At 40.5% G+C, this 19,224-nt stretch overlaps 1 protein-coding gene and 1 non-coding gene across 3 annotated transcripts in view; one reads left to right on the top strand and one right to left on the bottom strand.

Annotated features, from left to right (window-relative positions):
* The window catches only part of Tbc1d23 (TBC1 domain family member 23), a 63,372-nt gene that overhangs the window by 10,454 nt on the left and 33,694 nt on the right, over positions 1-19,224 (bottom strand). The window contains exons 9-15 of one of the 2 annotated variants that reach the window (XM_075961950.1): positions 15,136-15,258; positions 13,983-14,075; positions 11,461-11,631; positions 6,045-6,087; positions 4,406-4,512; positions 1,507-1,646; positions 183-227 (exon numbers count right to left, since the gene is read on the bottom strand). In XM_075961950.1, coding sequence (XP_075818065.1) covers positions 183-227; positions 1,507-1,646; positions 4,406-4,512; positions 6,045-6,087; positions 11,461-11,631; positions 13,983-14,075; positions 15,136-15,258 — 722 coding nt within the window. The remainder of the gene's footprint in view (positions 1-182; positions 228-1,506; positions 1,647-4,405; positions 4,513-6,044; positions 6,088-11,460; positions 11,632-13,982; positions 14,076-15,135; positions 15,259-19,224) is intronic. The other variant, XM_075961959.1, reaches the window with a different exon arrangement.
* Positions 10,493-10,599, top strand: LOC142842743 (U6 spliceosomal RNA). The gene has a single exon (XR_012909424.1). It is a non-coding gene; the product is annotated as a U6 spliceosomal RNA (small nuclear RNA).

Genomic DNA, 19,224 nt, shown 5'->3' with positions numbered 1-19,224 from the left:
GGGGCGCACAGTCAGCGGGGGGCGCACAGTCAGCAGGGGGCGCATAGTCAGCAGGGGCGCACAGACAGCGGGAGGCGCACAGTCAGCAGGGGCGCACGGTCAGCAGGGGCGCACAGACAGCGGGAGGCATGCTAGAGGGAAAGGATGGGATGCACGATAGAGCTGCTCTACTCATGGCTTACCGCTCTGTACATGATCTGTCTGGCCAAGGAAGATTGAAAGACATTCTATAGCAAATCAAGGCAGAGGATAGAACAAAATGATTATAAAAAAATGCAGCAACTTTAGAAAATACATAATAAAATCAATTTCTCAACCCAGCACATACATTAAAGAAAATAGTTCAATCATCTCAAGCACAAAGGAAAATGAAGAGAAGCCAGTTTTATGTGATACTCCACCAGACATCGGTCTTTTCAACTTACAGTTGTCATCAGTCAATCATAAAGTAAATTAGTGCACTTTAAAACAAAAATTTTAATGTTCATACACAAAATGCAGCAGCAAAAGACCAGGGACTCAGAAGCACTAACTACGAGTTTGGCTTTTAAGAGTAGATGAAACTTTATTGAGCAGACAAATCTTTTTGGCTTGATCAATATTGGCTCTTCTAGATGATTCCCTACTCATTACCTAGTGCTGACCGAACAAGGGTCTACCTCTTGTATGCGTGTGCGCTCTACTAGAAAGGGCACTCAGTTCTTCATGTCACATGTTCAACTTTCCTGATACTTGCAACGAAGACAGGAGAGGGAACTCAAATGCCAACTCATGCTCACCATCAGGCTTGCTCAGAAACGAATTCCGTATCTGAGTTGGAAAGACTCAGCTTCTGATACTGTGACATGACATCGTCAGAAAGTTCACACTTGAGACCTGGGCAATCAAGTTACACACATGCAAAAGTATCTTGTAATGTTTTAAGTTCCCAGTTTGGGGTTTGGCCACACTCACAGCTATCCTGGCTGCAGAATGTGCACATGTGAAATTAGACTACACAAAAAAGTGTGTTCTGTGCTCACAAACAGCAAAACAAATAGCCTCAAATTTGCTTGCCCTTTGTTCATCATGTCCCCCTTTTAATTCATGGGAAAATGGAGTTTGTATTTTTAAACAAATTCCTACAAAGATTTGAACCTAGTAAAGTGGAATTCCATTGTATTAAGCATGAACAAATTATCTAGGTTTTTAGTAGAAGTTCTTGCTATGAAATAACCGTGTTTGGTGGCATTTGGAAACAGTTGCTCTATGAATTAATAACCATGAACACAGGGACACGAGGATTTTTTTAATGAATGGAATGAAGGGGCAAACTCAGATGGCTCTTCCTCAGAAAACAGGGAAAGGCTCTACAGAGTGAACACAAGCTATAAGCTCAGACCTGCAGTTACGATGAAATCAGATCCGACAAAATGTACGATCCTGTTCTATAATAGTTCAACAAAATTCATTTACTGAGATACACTTCTTCATCCATCTTAAGTCCACACTGTGTAAGAAACTCACCGGTCCACAGGAGTTGATGTATTCTCAATGAAGCTGATGACCTTTTCCCTGACATTAACAGACTTTGTCTTTAGAGCCACAGTCATCTTATTTACAAGGGACTTCATTCCTCTATCATTTGAGCCATTACAAGAATCGCCCTGGAAAACAAGAGCATCGATAAAGCGCTCTCCAAGTGACTAACACATAAACAACTGTTAAAGGTTAGACACTGTAGACAGAATTGCATCCCCATCAACTCCATGCGCAAGTACTAAATCCAGTGTATCTCAGCAAGCTACTGTATTTGGACAAAGGGCGTTTAGAAAAACAATTAAAATTAAATTAGATCAAGGTAGGTTCAACTCTACTTATTTGGGGAGAAGCACATTTGAGCATTTTCACGCATGTGCAGATGTTCAGCTTTCCACTTATCCTCATATAGCCTTTACTCTGTACACGCATTCCCCTGTCTCTTCTTTTGTGAAGAGTGGTTAGAGGTTGGTAAAGTACTTGCCATGCATCTTTTCAACACACCACACCCACGTGAAACTGAGACACAACAGTACACATCTATAACCCCAGAACCGTAATAGGTAGGGACAGGGCCCATAAAAGGACACTGGCATCCAATCTATCTGAACTGGTAAGTCCCAGGTTCATTAAGAGGCCCTGTCTCAAAAATAATAAGGTGACTGAGGATGACAGATGTCAACCTCTGGCCCACACATGAGTGCACACACATGAAGCTGTGTTTGTAACAAAAGAAAGGTGGAAAGTGGCCGGGCGGCGGTGGCGCACGCCTTTGATCCCAGCACTCGGGAGGCAGAGGCAGGCGGATCTCTGTGAGTTCGAGACCAGCCTGGTCTACAGAGCTAGTTCCAGGACAAGCTCCAAAGCCACAGAGAAACCCTGTCTCGAAAAACCAAAAAAAAACAAAACAAAAACAAGAAAGGTGGAAAGCAATATAAATACTTATCAACAGGGTATTAATTGAATAAATTAGAACACACACAATGAAATATTACTTAGTTTTTCTTGTATACCTAGAGAATCAAGGTAAAAAGGAATTCTCAGAGAAGCCTCCTCTGCAAATGTGACAATGACCCATCTGGATCACGTGGCTGAAGATAAACTCCACACTTCTACAGTGTACTACTGTGCATATTCTTGCTCACTTAGTCCCCAGGCCCTCCTTAGGGGAACATTCTCTTATTATTTTATTGTACAGGTAAAGAAACCACAGCTCAAGGGTCTTACTGGAAATCAGAAAACGGGGAAGTTGTGTTGCAGAATCTTTAATTATATAAAGATGTGTTGCTGTTTTACCTTGAGCCTGCCTAAGGCACCTAGTTAGTCTAATAAAAAGCTGAATCACCAATAGCAAGAGATAAGGAATAGCCAGACCTTCCAGGCAGGGAGAATAAATAAGAGGAATGTAGGCTCGTGAGGAAAGCAAGAGAGATGCCTGGGAGATGCCAGGGGCCAGTCAGGAGACACGGAGAAGCAGGTAAGCAGGGCATGCAGAATGAAAGAAAGGTAAAAAAAAGCCCCGAGGCAAAATGTAGATGAATAGAAATAGGATAAATTCAGTTATAAGAGCTGATGAGACAAGCCTAAGCTAAGGCTGAGCATTCATAATTAATAACAAGTCTCTATGTCTTAATTGGGAGCTGGTTGGCAGCTCAAAGAAAATTCAACTGGACTCAAGAACAGCAGAGAGTAAATGTGCTCCTGCACATCGGTTTTCTGTTTCTGTTTGACAGAATAAACATTTGGAAATGACTACTGTTTGTTAAGAAAATGATAAAACGACATCCAATTCAACTGACAAGACTTTTTGCCCAGGTATTTCCAAAGCAGAACAGATGTACTTACCCCGTAACAAAACCTCACATAACACACTTCACAATAACTAACCTTCGAATATACTAGGCAGGCCACTTTTTACTTTCTCTACTTGGACCATTCACGTAGGGGAACAGACTGAACTCTCTTTACTGTGTAAGCTCACAGGGAGCAAGGATACAGAAACCCCATGCAGGAGATGTGGAGATGAGCCTAGAATTCTCCTAGCCTATGAAATGAGCTCACTGAAGACAGCGCTACAGTTCAGTACAGACTCACTCAATCGCTGCATTAAGCTTGCAATAATGATTCCTTGTTGTGTACTAAATATTTCTGACATCTCTGCTGTTATGCTGGAAGTTTAAGAGTTAAGCACCTTTTCTGGTGTGGAGGCCCAAAAATGTGAGCCTATTTCCACCTTGACCAAAGGTCGGAGAGTTGGAACTCACCTCTATTCCTTAAAGGTTATTGAGTTTCTACCTCAAACAAAGGCCCCACCTAGATTTAGATCAGAGAGGTCAGCTCTTGCAGGGTTATTGTCAACAGGTGTGGCTAATATCCAGACCTTGTACTCCAGGAAGAGAAAAGTAGATGTATTTCTACCTCAAACAAAAGTCTAAGGATCCAACTAAGGTTCTAGTTCCCTTAAGGAGATAACTTTGGATTCCACCCAAGGAGTGGTTTGCCTACAGAATGTTTTGGTCTAAGGTGTTGAGTGTGACTTGCTTTGTTCTGGTAACAGAATGTTTTAACTATGAATGTAGTCTGTGACCTTCAATTGGTATGTTCATTTCCTTGTATCATGGTAATGCAGTTTTTTATCTTACTCCTACCTTTTGGGGTCAGGGATATTTTAAACAATTGGAAATTAAACATGAGTGATTTCAGTATTCACTGGAACTCCCTCCTAGTACTATTCTGTATTTCCATTTTATTATTTTTTTTAAATTCATCTTCATACTCTTTACTTATATTTCTAATCCCCACACTCTACTCTGGCTAGGGGTATTTTGGTCAAGGCTGGTCCCCAACATGCTGGAAATTGACCCACATGTTCTTTGTATGGACTTACATCAGCAGAACTGATGCTGCTCCTGGAACCTGAGGTACTGGCGATCCAATGGCCATATCCACTTTCTGGTCCCTCCACGTTAATGTCCGCCAGATGCTGCTGCAGGGCTGATGATAAACAAGAGAAACAAAATAAAAGCTGAAATAGGAGACTCTCTGGAAACATGAAAGGATAACAAACACAACACAACTAGATGAAAAACCACCCAAGGACATAATCAACAAAGGTGCTGTCCTGCCCTCTCACTAAGAACCCCGGGCCACAGCAAACCTTCCTTTCCATTTGTCTAAAGACCTCTGCAGTCCCAGGAGTAAAGAAAGATTAGGAAGGCTTTTTGTCTGCTCCTTAGAAAGCAATCTTTCAAGTACCAACAGATAATGTATGCAGAATTCAAGACATGAGGAATTAATAGAAAGGCTAGGAGACATCAATCCATTTTCCCATAATAGTGGAGACTTGGCATTAATGGTCAGAGAAAGATTAATGGAGGGAAAAACCTGGAAAAAGCTTTCTAAAACTCTAGACCATGGCTGGCCATCGAGACACACACCAATACTCAGCACTCACAAATCTGAGGGAGGAGAACATGAGTCTGGGTCACATGGATACCTGGGGTACCTAACAAGTTCCCGGCCAGTGTAGGCTGGAAAGAGAGCAGGAACACTAGACAATTATATGACTAGCAGCCAACTTTTGTATTGTGTTATGAGGATCTCTAGTAATAGTAGGTAAAGTGTCAATACTTGTTCACCATTTTTTTTTTTGAGATGTAATCCTGGCTAGTGTCAAACTCACAGAGCTCCACCTGCCTCTGACTTTTGAGTGCTGCACTTAAACATATCCCATCTGGACTAGCCACTATGCATTTTAAAAACTTTGAGACAGGGTCTCATTTGCCCCAAGGTGGTCTCAAATTTGCTAGGTAGTTGAGGATAACCTTGAACTCCTAACTTCTGATCCTCCCGTCTCCACCTCCAGAGCAACAGGATTATAGGTGGGCTGGGGAGTAAATGCAAGGGCCTTGTGCATGCTAAGCACCCCACAAATAAGCTACAGCCCCAATGCTCATTTACACACACACAAATATGCACACACACACACTCACAAATATACACATGCATGCACACATGCACACACACATCTTTTCTGCTGTTACTGATGGTGGGAATTTTGTTTGTTTGCTTTACTGTTTGTTTGTGTGAGCTGGGGTTCTGCTATATAGCTCAGGCTGGTCTGGAACTTACTATGTAGCACAGTCAATTGGTCCTCAAACTCTTGGTCCACTTAAACGGCTGAGGCAAGAGAATCAAGAGTTAGAGGATGTAGCTCAGTGGTCAAATGCTTGCCTTGCATGCATGAGCCCCTGGGTTCGATACCAAGTACCTTGGGAAATAAAAACTAAAAGGTTTAGACAGCTGCACAGTAAGCACATCTTTTATCTAGATAGTCTATACTCACATCTTTCAATTGCCTACATGATTGTATGTTCTGCTGCCTTCTCTTTTCTGAAAATACTAATGCCTGGAGACAGAAGATATGCACACCTTAACTAGTCTCGTAACTCTAAATCAGTTCTACTGATAATCTCTGCATTTTTTGTCTAAGAAGTAGAAGCAAAATTAATGCATTAAAGGCTTACCCATAAATCCGCCACTAGCAATGCTAACATATTCTTTGTTTTTCTGTAATAAAAGACAACATTTGAATTATTACAAAACGCAGTTTCATGAAAGCTCCGGCAAATGCAGTCTGTAGTTGGTGTTCCATTTCAGCCACAGCACTTTTCCTTGGCAGCCTGGACTTTGGCACAGAGTTCCATGTATTAATCTTGCCTGTTGTAGGGTTGGTGCTTGAGCAAAAGAAAGGGGACAGCTTCATGGTTGTGAAGACTGTGGTTTATCTGTGTTATGGACTCCACAGCCCAAGAATCAAACAAAATGGAATGACATGACATTTTAGAATATAATTAAAGTAGGTTTTTAAAGTTTCAAATCTTTTGTGTCCTTTACTAAAAGATAATATAAAAATATTATAGCTATTTTTAAAAAGGAAACAATAGAATTTTGCAAACTACTAAAACCTTTTAAACAGTCAGATGTATTGCTTTCCAGGTTAAGTCCTCAAGGTCTCAAAGTTGAGACAGTCTGGGATGGATATATATATATATATATCAACAACAACAACAACAACAAAGGTCTGAGAGATGGCTCAGCAGGTGAAGGCACTGGCCACCAAGCCTGACAACCTGCCTCTGCTGGTAGAAGAGGATGAAATCTCACCAGCTGTCCTCTGCCGCACTTTGTGATTATGTCATGTGTGTATGTGCACACTTCTGCACGCACACAAACAAATTAACTAAAATGCCATTTTAATTAAATTTTAATTAAGAAACAAACAAAAATACATAATGATTTTAAGTGATGGCTAAACAAAGGAGAGATGGGAAATAAACGACAACAGGTGAGCATAAGGAGCAAAACTAGGAGTGGGAAATCACAAAGACCAATTAATTGGGGTGTTTCAACAAACACATGCAAAGATAAAATTAAAAACTGGGACCCATAAATGAAAAACATAACAATACCATGATTTAAAACTTAGGAAAAGCAAGAAAATGTGAATATTCATTAGATTTTTTTCATATTAAATTATGACAGTATGTTTTTTTGGTTTTTGAGAGAGGGTTTCTCTGGGTAACAGCTGTGGCTGTCTTGGAATTCACTCTGTAGACCAGGCTAGTCTCGAACTCACAGAGATCTGCCTGCTTCTACCTCCCAAGTGTTAGGATTAAAGGCATGCACCACCTCCACCTGGCTGAAGATTTTATAACAGTTTGTTCCTCCATTAAAAAAAAATAGCTGGGTGTAGTGGGGCACACATTTAATCCCAAGCACTTGGAAGGTAGAGGCAGGCAAATCTCTGTGAGTTTGTGGCCAGCCTGGTCTACTAGCAAGTTTAGAACAGCCAGAGCTAGGTAGAGAGACCCTGACGCAAAATAAATAAAACAAGCTACCACCACCAAAAACAAAACACTTAAAGATTTAAAAAAAAGTATATTTATTCGCAAAGGTATAGGCATGTGGCTGCAAAGACATCAGATTCCCTGTGAAGCACAATTAAGCTCAGGGTCAGAAATTGGGATTCAACCTGAAGATCTTAAAAGCAAAACAGCCAGTCTCTGGCTCTCACCTCAGTCTGAAAATAGCAATCCTGCCTCCTGGAATCTCAGAAGGCGACTGTGTCTGAGAGCTGTCTTGCACCATCTTATTTTCCTCTCTAGGGCTGGGATCAAATGCATGCACCACTGAGATTAAAGGCATGCACCACCCGATTTCTATGGCATCGAGGGTGGCTACTGGGATTAAGGGTATTTGTTACCATAACCTGGTCTGTAAGGCTGATCAGTGGAACTGTTTTACTCTCAGATTGTCATGCAAGCTTTATTTATTAAAATATAGTAGAAATGCCACTACATTTCTCCCCTTTTTGTCCAAAAAATAAATTTAAAAGGCTATAACTAATATAAAAAACTATATAAAATAAGTACAATAACTATATATCATATATACAGACAATAAATACATCAACAATGTCTAGTCCATTTGCTTTTGACAAATTCAGAGAAAATAATTCATATCTATTCTATATTGGTGAATCCAAGTCTTTTTTTTTAATTGATTTTATTGAGCTAAACATTTTTCTCTGCTTCCTTCCATTCCTCTCCCCTCCCCTTCAACACTCTCCCATGGTCCCCATACTCCCAGTTTACTCAGGAGATCTTGTCTTTTTCTACTTCCCATGTAGATTAGATCCATGTATGTCTCTCTTAGGGTCCTCATTGTTGTCTGGGATTGTGATTTGTAGGCTGTTTTTTTTTTTTGCTTTATGTTTAAAAACCATTTATGAGTGAGTACATATGATATTTGTCTTTCTGGATCTGGGTTACCTCACTCAATATGATGTTTTCTAGCTCCATCCATTTGCCTGCAAATCAAGATGTCATTATTTTTTTTCTGCTGTGTAGTACTCCATTGTGTACATGTACCACGTTTTCCTTATCCATTCTTTGGTTGAGGGGCATTTAGGTTGTTTCCAGGTTCTGGCTATAACAAACAATGCTGCTATGAACAACGGCCTACAGAATGGGAAAAGATCTTCACCAACCCCATATCAGACAGAGGTCTGATCTCCAAAATATACAAAGAACTCAAGAAAGTGGTCATCAAAAGAACAAATAGGAGTACAGACCTAAACAGGGAACTATCAACATAAAAATCTAAAATGGCAGAAAGACACTTAAGGAAATGCTCAACATCCTTAGCCATCAGAGAAATGCAAGTCAAAACAACTCTGAGATTCCATCTTACACCTGTAAGAATGGCCAAGATAAAGAACACTGATGACAACTTATGCTGGAGAGGATGTGGGGTAAAGGGAACACTCCTGTATTGCTGGTGGGAGTGCAAACTGGTACAGCTCCTTTGGATATCAGTATGGCAATTTCTCAGGAAACAACCTTCCTCAAGACCCAGTAATACCACTTTTGGGTATATTCTCAAAGGATGTTCAATCGTACCACAAGGACTTGTGGTCAACTATGTTCAGAGTCCAAAGTCTTATACCTAATTTACTTCCTATCATAACGTGCTTTGGTAAACTATAACTACCTAATCTTCAACTCCCTCAAAGACCCAAGAAAAAAATAATATTAACTGAGTAAGCAGAAAGTGCAAGCAAGCAACTTCCAAAAAATCATAGAAACAGCTGGCTGCCTGGACAGTCACTCAAAGTTCCTCTGCAACATTGGGGATCCATCTTCAGCCTACAGGCCTAGCATATTTGACAGACTTTTCTGTGAAGCAGGGTATTTTGTGTTCTGCTTGTCTAATTAGGACGGCATAATGTCAGCAGTCAAGGCAGGGCATTTTCTTGCCCGGTGGCTTACTTTTGCCACAAAGAAAGTAAACTCCATGTGGAGTTTCTTTGATGCCCATTATCTTTTCTGAAGTAGATTGGTGCTGCCAGCACACATGTCTCATTGCCATAAAAAAGAAGAAACTAGGTTATTAAAACACCTAAAATGTCATATTCTGTAGACCACTGAAGTGTTTGAAGATGACCTATCTATATAAATTATCTTTGTTTGACCTTTAAAAACATACCTAATGTGACTACAAATTTAATTATATTAGCTGATTAACTACTAACCTGTATTTATTTTCCTAAATAGTTGATAGTAATTTTCAAGAAATTTGCATTACCTTATTAAAGGAGCTGTAGCCCTGGAACCGGAATTATAGAAAGATGCAAGTTGTCTTTAGTGGATGCTGGGAACTAAACTCAGGTTCTCTGTAGGAGCAGCCCTCATTCTTCACCACTAAGCCACTAGTCCCCTACTTTCTATTATTTACCTTCATTTATGTCTGCATTAATTCATGTGTGTGCATGTGTGTTGGGATGTACATGTACAAGTGTGCCGTGTAGGTGTGCACATGTGCAGGTAAAAGCCAGAAATCAATGGTAGGTCTTCCTCAAAGACTTGAAGTCTTTTTTTAAGACGCAGTCATTCATTGAACCTAGAGCTAGCTAAGAGCTCCAGGGATCCTCCTGTCTGCATTCCTTACCATTCTGGGGTTGGTTACAGGTGCATACCACCAAACCTACCTTTTGATGTGGGTGGTGGGGATTGAACTCAGATCTTCAAAACTCTGTGGCAAGCACTTTACTAAACCATCTCCCCAGGCCCCCAACTCTTTTATGCTGCAATTTCTTTGAAATTTTTGAGATGAAAATTAGGGGGAAGTAATTCTAAAACTCCATCAAGAATTTAAAGACTAATAAATGACAAAGCTCATAAGAGTGCAAACTCTTACCACATGACATCCCTTACAGCATAGTTTATACTGGAGCATTTTTAAATGGGCCAGTTAGTTTATGACTAAGGTGAGTCTGGGACTCTCTCCTCTTCCAAATAAACTTCCAGCTCTTTCCTTTAAGAATGTGTGAAGGCACTGGACAAATCCTCCATCAAATACCTTTACTTCTCTGCCTTTTTTCCCAAGACTTAAGCATTAGAAGAATTTTCTCGTGTTCGCTTCGGCAGCACATATACTAAAATTGGAACGATACAGAGAAGATTAGCATGGCCCCTGCGCAAGGATGACACGCAAATTCGTGAAGCGTTCCATATTTTCCTCATCCTCCACATATTAAAAAAAAAAAAAAAAAAAAAAAAGAATTTTCTCAAACCAGATTCCTCAGAACACACAAAATGGATACGGAACAAGATGGAATGGCTGTAGAGGATCACGAGCACTGTCTTCCTGTGGATGGACTTCAGGGTGGGAACCACCACAACTACCAGCTGTTCTTATTAAAAGCCATCAAAGGGCTAAGAGATTGAGGCAGAGGGTCAAACTGCATGAAATCACAAATGCATATGAACTGTGCTAAAGAGAGCCAGCTCAAAGAGAAAAATGGCAAAATATGTCATGGGAGATATATATATATACACTATATAAAATTATTATATATAATAAATAATCAAAACAAGTAAAAGCACTCAAATAAATCAGATATATACTATTAAAAGTTCCAGAACATGAAAAGACAAAGATTAATACAACAAGGTAATCTGGGGATACATTCAGACCACAGAGAAATCCAGTATATAAGGAAAACTCATCAACAAAGTGATAGACAACACGACAACACAGATTGTTTCCTATCTGAAAAAATAATCACTTCCTACCTCGCTTCTTACACAAAAATTCATTCATATGGTTTATAACTTAAAATAAAAAAATATCATAAAAGCATATAAGAAAAATATTGAGAAAAAGATATTTCTTAGTAAGATTCCAAATCAAGAAGCTGTTACAAAGATATGGACAAGTCTGGTAGAGTATGCAAAAACAAAGGAACATTAGCTACGGATTTCTTCACAGTGTCAGCAATAACCAAGTCAGATGGGACAGCCTACGTCAGTGTACCTGTACAAAGTGTGCCAGCGTCAGCAATGACCAAGTTACATGGGTTAGCCTACATCAGCATACCTGTAAAAAGTGCGCCAGGACCATGTTCATATACATGTCTTCTTCCTCTCGGCCACTGCCCATAAAACAGAGGTGCTCTCCCCCAGCGATGGAGCCAGACTCAAGGGACTGCTTCTGTGCTTCCAGCAAAGACTTTACTGACTGCGCAAACTCAGATGGATTCTGGAGCATCTAGTTAATTTTAAAAATTAGAAATTTGTCAAACATACATTTGTAAAACCTGAAATTTATTTCCAAGCAAACTACCAACGTTAAAAACCTAGCATTAACGGAATGGAAAATGAAAAGGCTTAAGTAACTAAAATTCCAGAGATAAAATAAAAGTCTTATGTAGATACTGGAGCAGAAGTTGAGAAAAACACTCTTCGATTGGAGGGGAAAAATTTTCATCTCTAACAAAGCTCAGCTACGATAATCCTGAGTTGTAACGGCAGAAAGAGCTCAACTTTGAACAGAGTAAGTAGGAACTACAGATCAAAGCAGTTCTGTTTTTCAGTTTTCACAGACAAGGCCGGCCATGTATTTCTTAGAAGGCATCAGAAATTAGAGACCATTTGCTTATCATTTACGTTAAATATTGGTAAAACAAAGATCAAAACCTCATTTTTATCCACAATGAACTAAATATGCCAATAACTACAAAAATTTTAAGCTATTATTACTGAAATCAGATACAGTAATTGAATAGATGGACAGTAAAAATAGAATAGAAAACTGGACAGATCAGAGAAGAGCAATTTCCTCCATCAGTTTAAAGATGTATTTATTGTTCTGGGTATGTGTGTGTGCCTGCACGTGTGTGTGCCTGCACGTGTGTGTGCCTGCACATGTCTTTGTATGTGTGCCTGCATGTGTATGTGAGCCTGCATGTGTGTGTGTGCCTGCGCATGTCTTTGTATGTGTGCCTGCATGTGTGTATGTGCCTGTGCATGTCTTTGTATGTGTGCCTGCATGTGTGTGAGAGAATGCACCAACATGTGCAGATGTTTACGGAGGCCAGAAGAGGGGTCAGATCTCCTGGAACTGGACTTTAGGCAGTTGTGAGCTGTCTTGTAGGTGCTGGGTAACCAACTCAGGTTCTATCCGAGATCAGCATGTGCTCTTAACCTCTCAGCCATCTCTCCAGCACCACAGGAAAAGCGACTTTTGGAAGAGAGAAAAGAGGTGTCTGCACCGTGTGTACTTCTATCTTTACCCATCATTCTAGAAAACAAACAAAGATCCATGACTGAAAAAGCCCAAGAATGCATATATGCAGTACTGAGGTGTAAGGTACTTCAGATTTTAAAGAGCAATAAAATTTGCATGTCTATAACCCTCAACCCAATAATTTGACTTTGAATAGTCTATTTCTTTACTGAACTATTTGCAAAAAAACAAAATGTGTGTAATGCTTGCGTCAGCAGCTTTGCTACACAAAAACTGAAAGTAATTTCAATGTACATTAATCAAGACCCAACTGGTAACATCTGCACCACGGACTTCTATGAAACATTAAAGGAAATGTGTTTAAGGTCTCAAAGAAACTGTTAAGCAAAAATAAAGTGGCAAAAGAAGAAAGAAATATGTACGTATGTACTAAAGGGGAAGCCCGAGCAAGCTGACAATTAATAAGGGTTACTCAGAATATTCTTTGAAAACTGCTAATTCATAAAGATGAAGGTATCTTGAGTAAATTGTAAGAACAAACATGAAAGGAGTCAGAGGGAGAGGCACAGCGTTCGTGCAGAGGACACCCACAGGCTCGCATGTTCTTTCTCAACCACAATGCCCCTTTCACTTCCTGTCAGTCTCCTCTCAGGACCACCTAGCCCTTACACATCCTCTCAGGACCACCTAGCCCTTACACATCCCCTGGCCCCAGGACCAACATTTCCAAACAAGATGAGGAAGCGAATAAGAGACGGTGGTGGTGGTGGTGGCTGGGTGGGGTGGAGGGTGCCTCCCTATCTATTCCTCTGTCTGTTCTGCACCTCTGAGGCTCTGACAGCCTCAGAGGGGCTTACACGGTGCCAGTCTCAAGAGTTCTAAGCATCTCTTACGACCATATTCACTTTAGCCACCCTCCGACAGAAATCGCCCCAGGACAGCGACTCTAACAGATGAGCACATACATGGCAGTAACCAGTGTGCCTGCAAATCAGCTTGTTACACACATAAACTCTGAAAACGGCTTCCAGCAAAACCGTCTAGGAGTCTTATCCAATTACACTAAGAGCTCATATTTCTACAGTACTTACTAGACTCAAGGCATAATGCAAAGTGATCTACCTGTGAGACAGCTCACAGTGAATGCAGAATTCACTGACATAACAATGGGAGGAACAATGAGCCACAGTTAACACTGTCACAGCCTTTGTCTGACGACACTGACCCTAGCAGAAAAGGGGATTCTAGCCCTATCCACAGGGCAGACTCTAAACAAAATGAAGCATCCCCACTGGGTCATGTAAATCTAGCTATGAGCCAAAGGGAAAGCCACGCTGTCTCCTACAGAGCACTTGCTCTGAGCTTGTACTGACCAGGTCTGAGTCTAAGTGGAAGGCGGTGGACAAGTGTCCAGCGTTGTACTGTTCTGCAGGACGACAGTCCACCACAAAGAACCGCACTCCTTCCTGAAAGGGAAACAACACTTGGTACTTTGGAATTGAAATGAAGTTCACATCACATGACAGAACAGTAAAAAGAAATCAAAAGATGGGGAACAAGTTGTTTTGTAAATGGCTCTCACAGGGAATTAGGAGGACCCAATTTGTATAGACACAAAAGTAACTTTGGGGACCTAAATACTTGTATCTGTTTTAAATAGTTAACACTTTTTTATGTATAGAGCATGAAAGTCTCCATATGTGGCAAGAGTATGGGAATTTGAGCTGAAATACTAAATATATTGGAAATCAACACTTTTTATTATCTTAAACACAATGCTAAATAAACTTATTTTCAGGCCCACAAACTTGCCAGCAATTCAATTCAAAGAACTAAACGGTTTTTCTTGTATATGGAGGAGCTGGGTTTATATGAGTCTTTTTAACATGGACTTTATTTTCTGTTTAATGGTACTTATGAACAGAGGAATGTGAGTGACTTTTACAAGAGTACAGTAAGAAGTTTAACTCTAAGTGCTATAAAGCCCCATCTTCTCGCAGGCAAGCTCCTCCAGGCACAGTCTTGGAAACAAGCACATATCGCACAGCTGAGCCATGGCCCTATCATTTCGGCACATACCCAGAAAGCTCACTCATAAAGCTGACTCATAGTCTTATGAAAAACATGATAGGAAATCATGACATTTTCATAATTCTCTTTTTCTTGTTTTATGGTATTAAATCATAATTCAGCAAGCTGTGTAACTTCCCAGGATTTAACAGTCAAAGGCTGTGTCTACCCCTTAAGTTCTTCATACAATGCCATGTTCATTTGCTGTTAAAGCATGGTATCAAGAGACAAAAATAATTGTTGGCAATCAAAGTAACACACAAGCCATTTGTAGCATACTTAGCTACAAAGGCAACGTGATGGTAAATTAATTAGTGGCAATGTTGATTATTCTTTTCGGTGGCAGGTACTGACCCCGGGGCCTTGAGCATACAAAGTGCACGCTAACACTCAGCTGTAAACGGCAACCCCAGCTCCTCACACTGAAGGACACAGGTGGGGGTCTGCTTTGCTCACCCTTTGCAGCTGGTTTGCTTGAAGGATCTCTGACACTGAAACTGCCAGACACAGAGCTTGGCTCAGATCTGCCTCATCATCCTTGATTGCCAACAGTGAACTACCAAAGAGATGATGATTATCCTACACAAAGAGAAAACTGTAAACATTACAAAGAAAAATCAAAATGTTCTTCCTAAAATTATCTTTATTAAACTATGACAAAATGTAAAATAACTGTTACTACCTGAGTCTAATTGATTTTTAAAAAGTTAGCATCATATAATCTCAAAATTTACTCTGGGTGTGTGTATATCACAGTCAAAATTATCACACAAAATAAAAGACTAAGAAAAATAATTCCACCCAGTTATACACCAATACCCACATTAACTATTAACTGTTGGGGCTGAAGAAGTCAGGAGTAGAATGAGCTTACCCAGTATCTCAGGACACTGGATTTGCCTGGTATTATAGCGCACAGTCTTAATTGGGAAGGTGAGACAGGAGTAGTGCATCAATGACAGAGCAGTCTAGGCTACATGGCAAGTACCAGGCTAGTCAGGCTACAAAGCAAAACCTGTCCAAAGGCGGGTAAGAAAGGCTGTGGGCTTGAACCCCAGCACGGGGAAAAGAGTGCAATGATGAGTGGGTCTAGGAAGAAATCAAAAAAGAAATAAGAAATTCCATGAAAACACAATATAACAACCTCTGAGACACAGTGAACAGAATCCTATGAGGGAAATTTATAGTTCTAACTGCCTATATTAAAAATGAGAAAGAGCAAATATAAATGACTTAATTATGCTATACAAAAACAAACTAAACCCAAACCCAGTAATTAGCAAGAAATTATTTTTAAAAATCAGAGCAGAAATGAATGAAACAGAAATAAAAAAAATACAAAGAAACAGTGAATCTAAGAGTTGGTTCTTTGTGAAGATAAAGAAGATAGACAGATCCCTGGCCCAACCAAGCAAAATTTAGTGCTCAAAGCACCATTGGAGCAATAAGGTAAGAGAAGGAAACTAAAGGGATACAAACAGGAAAGAAGTCAAATCATTCCTATTTGCAGATGACATGCATAAGAGATCCCCAAAATTCTACCAGAAGACTTCTAAAATGTTAAGCAAATTCATCAACATGCACGGATACAGAATCTCCCTGCACAAATCAGTAGTTTTTCCATACATCAACAACAAATGTAAGAGGCTCAGAGTCTCCTGTGCTCACAGATAAGCACTAGGGGAACCAAGAATGTTATCAGACATCTTGTCGAGGAGAGATGGATGGACCTGTTTTCCACCCAGAAAGCTGGAAGAGGAGGTGGTTAGCAGCCTAGGTGACCTCCGCACTATCTGTATGAATGAAACCACACTGGATCGTCCCCAGACCTTACAGTGAGTTTGTCACTCTATGGAACCCATCTTTATGGAAGGTACCACATGTAGTCAATCTATAGATCCCATCTCTATAGGAGGTGTCACATGTAGACAATCTATAGACCCCATCTCTATAGGAGGTGTCACATGTAGACAATCTACAGACCCCATCTCTATAGGAGGTGTCACATGTAGACAATCTACAGACCCCATATCTATGGAAGGTGTCACGTGTAGACAATCTACAGACCCCATCTCTATAGGAGGTGTCACGTGTAGACAATCTACAGACCCCATCTCTATAGGAGGTGTCACGTGTAGACAATCTACAGACCCCATCTCTATAGGAGGTGTCACGTGTAGACAATCTACTGATGGGGGAGTGTCATATATCAATCTGTTGATTTCATTGGCTAAGCAATAAAGAAACTGCTAGGCCCATTGGATAGGCCCACCCTTAGGTGGGTGGAGTAAACAGAACAAAACGCTGGGAGGAAGAGGAAGTGAGGTCAGACTCGACAGCTCTCCTCTCCGGAGCAGACGCAAGAGAGACGCCATGCTACCTGCTCCAGGGAAGACGCACGCTATGAAGCTCTGACCCAGGATGGACTTAGGCTAGAATCTTCCCGGTAAGACCGGTGCTCACAGATTGTTAGAGATGGGTTGATAGGGATATCAGAATTAGCCAGTAAGGGCTAGAGCTAAGGGCCAAGCAGTGTTTAAAAGAATACAGTGTCTGTGTAATTATTTCGGGGCATAAGCTAGCCGGGCTGGGGTGTTTGGGGACGCAGCCCTGCTGCCGCCCCTTATTACTACAAATGACGCCCAGACGTGTGGCTAACTGAACCCACTGAAAGCCTGAGAAAGCTTGGGAAAGAGTAAAGCATGTTTTCTTGATTGTGACAATTTCTCTGGTCTACTTTGCTTGCTAGAGGCAAGCAAGCGCCTCATCTAAGAGAGGCTTCCTGACTCAGCTTCAGCTGCAAAGCCTGCAGCTCATTAAGAGGTCCTGCCACGAAACATTTAAACGGTGTTGATGAAAAGCTGAACACATGCTTTTCGGTTTTCAGCCGTAGCAGGAAAAAAGCTGCGCCATTTAAAAATGCTGGCTTTCTGGGCCATCCTGCCAGGGCAAACTCTGACTGTTTGAGGCAGGAGGGCCGGCTACAGAGAGAGGACTTGAGTGTTGTCTGTTGTAGCTTGCTGGTTGGCAGGGACCTTGAAATGCTATAAACATGGCTACAGCCAGTACCTCAGCCAAGAGGCTGAAAAGCTAAGGAATGGGCTACATCTAGCCTGCAAAGCCACGCCTTTAGTCCTACTGATATTGCTTGGTAAATTAAAGACTCATGTGGTCAAAAAAAAAAAAGAGAGAGAGATATACAGTAAAGAGAGATTCAAAGACAGAGAAAATTTCTGAATGGTTTAAAGTGTGTTAAAAATATATGCAGACTAAAAGTTAAAATTCTTAAAGTAAACCTCTGTGACTTCAAGGTGTGGTAGCACACGCCTTTAATCCCAGTGCCTGGAAGGCAGAGACAAACAGAAGTCTGTGAGTTCAAGTAGTAGCAAACACCTTTAATCCCAATGCCTGGGAGGCAGAGACGGGCGGATCTCTGAGAGTTCAAAGACAGCCTGGTCTACAGGGTTATTCCAGGTCAAAGATATATGCTCAAAAAGCAAAAAGTTAACCTAGGAATGTCACAGCTTAGATTCTTAAGCGCCTAGTGATTTAAAGGTTTAAATCAAAAGTGCTCCTGGATAGTAAAAAATTGCAGATTCACAATAGGACAGATTCAGACCACTGAATGAGTCACACTGTTGGATGAATGTACGTAGGCTTGGGACAGAGAAGAAAAAGAATATAGAGAATAAAGTTAATGGTTTAAAAAAAAAAGGTAAAGTCTTTAAAGAGACAGAATAAAGTAAAGTGATAGAGTAAAAATAAGCCGCGTAAAGATGAAAAATTCACAGAGAGTCTGGATTCTTTGTATTATTGTGTTTTCTTTAAAATTTTTGACTGTGAAGGAGCTAAGTATAGAGAGACATTTCATTACATGGGCTGCCAAGCTAAACCAGAATGGATATAAGGGTATTACGATTTCAGAATTTGGGTCTAAGGATATGATGCTTTGGAGAGAGTCTTCTTTTGTTTTCACAGAGGATGAGACTCTATGGATTTCTTCTATTCCGATTTGGTATGATGGACCACGTCCTCCTGAAGGGTTACTGTGAACATCTTCAGAAAATTGCTTTTCTCAACTGCCAACTGAGATGAAACTAGCACACAGGTTATACCATGAAAGACCTAATTAACGACGCCCCCATTCAGCAGGAAGCAGTTTGGAGAGAAAAAACTGCGCCCATGTTCCCAAATATAGTTTAAATGTTCTTTTACATTTAAAGGGGGATATGATATAGACATGAATAATTTGCATTAGTATAGATTTTGCTTTATTGATAGAGATTTACGGTCAATTTTGTTATATGTATAAATGTTTCTGATGTAACTTTTACTTGATAACTTTTGTTATATGTAATTTTGCTATGTTAAAGTTAAAGCCTTTTTTTTTGTTTAAACTGAAAAAGGGGAAGTGATGGGGGAGTGTCATATATCAATCTGTTGATTTCATTGGCTAAGCAATAAAGAAACTGCTAGGCCCATTGGATAGGCCCACCCTTAGGTGGGTGGAGTAAACAGAACAAAACGCTGGGAGGAAGAGGAAGT

The sequence above is a fragment of the Microtus pennsylvanicus genome, chromosome 1, assembly GCF_037038515.1.
Source record: "Microtus pennsylvanicus isolate mMicPen1 chromosome 1, mMicPen1.hap1, whole genome shotgun sequence".
In the NCBI taxonomy this organism is placed as follows: domain Eukaryota; kingdom Metazoa; phylum Chordata; class Mammalia; order Rodentia; family Cricetidae; genus Microtus; species Microtus pennsylvanicus.
Note: the sequence above shows the minus strand (reverse complement) of the source record. Positions and strands in the feature narration are given on the sequence as shown.